Genomic DNA, 2808 nt, shown 5'->3' on the forward strand with positions numbered 1-2808 from the left:
TTTAGATCTGGTCTGTCCTTTTCCATCACTATTTTAAAACGAATAGAATTATGGTCTCTGGCCCCAAAGTGCTCCCCCACTGATACCTCAGTCACCTGCCCTGCCTTATTTCCCACGAGTAGGTCACGTTTTGCACCTTCTCTAGTAGGTACATCCACATACTGAATCAGAAAATTGTCTTGTACACACTTAAGAAATTCCTCTCCATCTAAACCTTTAACACTATGGCAGTCCCAGTTGATGTTTGGAAAGTTAAAATCCCCTACCATAACCACCCTATTACTCTTACAGATAGCTGAGATCTCCTTACAAGTTTGTTTCTCAATTTTCCTCTGACTATTGGGGGATCTATAATACAATCCCAATAAGGTGATCATCCCTTTCGTATTTCTCAGTTCCACCCAAATAACTTCCTTGGATGTATTTCTGGGAATATCCTCCCTTAGCACAGCTATAATGCAATCCCTTATCAAAAATGCCACTCCCCCTCCTCTTTTGCCTCCCTTTCTATCCTTCCTGTAGCGTTCTGAAATGGTTGCAAATAGTGAGACACTGTTGAGATACATCAGGCTTGGGAACTTAATTATATTGGGTGATGAAGAGTGCAGGAAAGATGGGGAAAATGATAAAAAAGATAAGTAGCTCAGGTGAAAATATGATGGGAGGTAAGCAGGCAGGGAGACTGCAGATTTAGATTGAATGGTTTCATGTTTTTCAATGCAAGGGTCAAACATTCTAAAATGATGATGTTACCTCGTGTTTAAGAAAACATTTCCCTGGTTAGAATTGGATTTCACACAAGGTATTGTTTTAGTTGAAGCTTTGGCCAGTAATGGCATACAATGTAAAGCTCGAAATTACAATCAGTACTGATCAGTTTATGACAACTGCACAAAATTCCACTCACTATTAGCACAATGAAATAATTTCTTTTTACCAAGTTGACATCTGTTAAATTAGTTTAGATTAATTTGGTGTTCACAGGGACTCGTATGAGACCGTCACAAATCATTTAAGCCTGAAATATACAACAATGCTTAATATCAAACTTGAAGTTGTCACATTAATCTTAATGTTGGTTACTCTCTGTGAAGGTTGTGCATTTGGAAACTATACCAGACAATCTGGAGGTGGATCCCAAGACTGGAGATGTGTGGGTTGGGTGTTGTCCCAATAGCTGGAAAATATTCTTTTACCAGCCTGAAAATGGCCTAGGATCTGAGGTTAGTTATGTAAATGTTGAGAAAAATGTAATTTTCTTTCTGATGAGTTGAATTGCTTTAGTTTTAAATTATTCTCAATCAGTGGATGCTACCTTCGTAGCATCTGCCATGCTGAACAGTTCAATATACCTATAGTTGTATTCCCTGCTTCAGGTCTATAAATATTAAAATAAATCTTGTGCTAAGAACTCACACCTCTGAAGTTGCAAAATATAAACCAATCCTGATATTTTGTCTCTATTTATTTAAAAATTTACAGTATATTGGCATTATTCTATATATTTCTAATAGTTCAGACATGTAATGACATGGAAGGACTGGTGTTGGACTGGAGTGGACAAGGTCAAAAGTCACACAACACCAGGTTATTGTCCAACTGGTTTATTTGACATCACAAGCTTTTGGAAGACTGCTTCTTCACCTGATGAAGGAGCTGTGCTCCGAAAGGTTGTGATTGCAAATAAACTTGGACTATAACCCGGTGTCGTGTGACATATGACCCAGGCATGTAATGATACTAATTAAACAAATGGCATTTGAACCTGGGCTCCCTGGCTGAGAGGTGAGGGCGCAACCACCATGCCATAGGAACCCCTTGGCAATAATATATAAATATTACAATGAAAGAGCTTCTCTAGTAAATGTTTATCTGCATTTGTTTTAAAGATTATTCAAATCTGAGTAAAATAGATTAAAATAATTTAAAAGTAAGTCTATGTAGAAGTGATGTTTTAAACAAGTGTTCAATGAGGAACAATGAATTCTGTTTGACAAACATTTAGCTGCACTTAAATAATCTTGAACTGAAGAAAACAATATGTACTTACATGCCTATTAAAATTAGAAGAGCCACGTTTCAGCTAGGTAATGGCATCACCTAGAAAAACAGTTTTTGTTTTCAGTGGGCTACAATGTATGGAGAGTTGTTTTGGTTAAATAAACTTTTATCTTTATTTACAGGTAATAAAAATCGAAAACATTCTATCTGAGAACCCAAAAGTGACCCAAGTGTATCTGAACAATGACTCTGTTCTCCAAGGCTCATCAGTTGCCATTGCTTATGAAGGAAAATTGCTTATTGGCACAATCTTCCACAAAGCACTTCACTGTGACCTTAATAACTCATAACTGAGTTGATGTGTGCTTTTACAGCTGGGAATGTTCTATCTGTTCAGACAGTGAATAAAAGATTTGTAATACTTCCTTTCATTTAGACTGTGACATTAGTGCCAATGTTAGTGGTTTCATTTTGTGTGTAAAATGGAATTAAATTGGGATGTAATTTTTTTTGTAAAATATCCTTTATGATTGGAGAGTTTTAGGAGAAGGTCTAAAATGCATTCAGTTCTAGTTGAAGTAAATATATGTAAACATATGTTAAGAGGAGTGGTCCTGTGACAATTCAACAAAATCATGACTCCTGATTATAACCACAAACCCTTATTTCTTCCAACCCCTTACTATCAAGCAACTATTCCCCTCTGCCTAAAACTATTCAAATATTCTGCTTCCATGGCCTTTCGAGGAGGAGAGTTCCAAAGATTCATAACCCTCTGAGAAAAACCATTTTTCCCTATCACTGTCT

The 2808-nt window shown here is 36.6% G+C and overlaps 1 protein-coding gene across 1 annotated transcript in view; it reads left to right on the plus strand.

The window, feature by feature from the left end:
• LOC122549829 (serum paraoxonase/arylesterase 2-like) overlaps positions 1-2513 on the plus strand; it is a 63799-nt gene extending 61286 nt beyond the window's left edge. Inside the window, exons 8-9 of the mRNA XM_043689915.1 lie at positions 1095-1223; positions 2184-2513. Of these exons, the coding sequence (XP_043545850.1) occupies positions 1095-1223; positions 2184-2351 (297 nt within the window). The 3' untranslated portion in view covers positions 2352-2513. The remainder of the gene's footprint in view (positions 1-1094; positions 1224-2183) is intronic.
• The last annotated feature ends 295 nt before the right edge of the window (positions 2514-2808 follow it).

The sequence above is a fragment of the Chiloscyllium plagiosum genome, chromosome 5 (genome assembly GCF_004010195.1).
Source record: "Chiloscyllium plagiosum isolate BGI_BamShark_2017 chromosome 5, ASM401019v2, whole genome shotgun sequence".
Taxonomy (NCBI): domain Eukaryota; kingdom Metazoa; phylum Chordata; class Chondrichthyes; order Orectolobiformes; family Hemiscylliidae; genus Chiloscyllium; species Chiloscyllium plagiosum.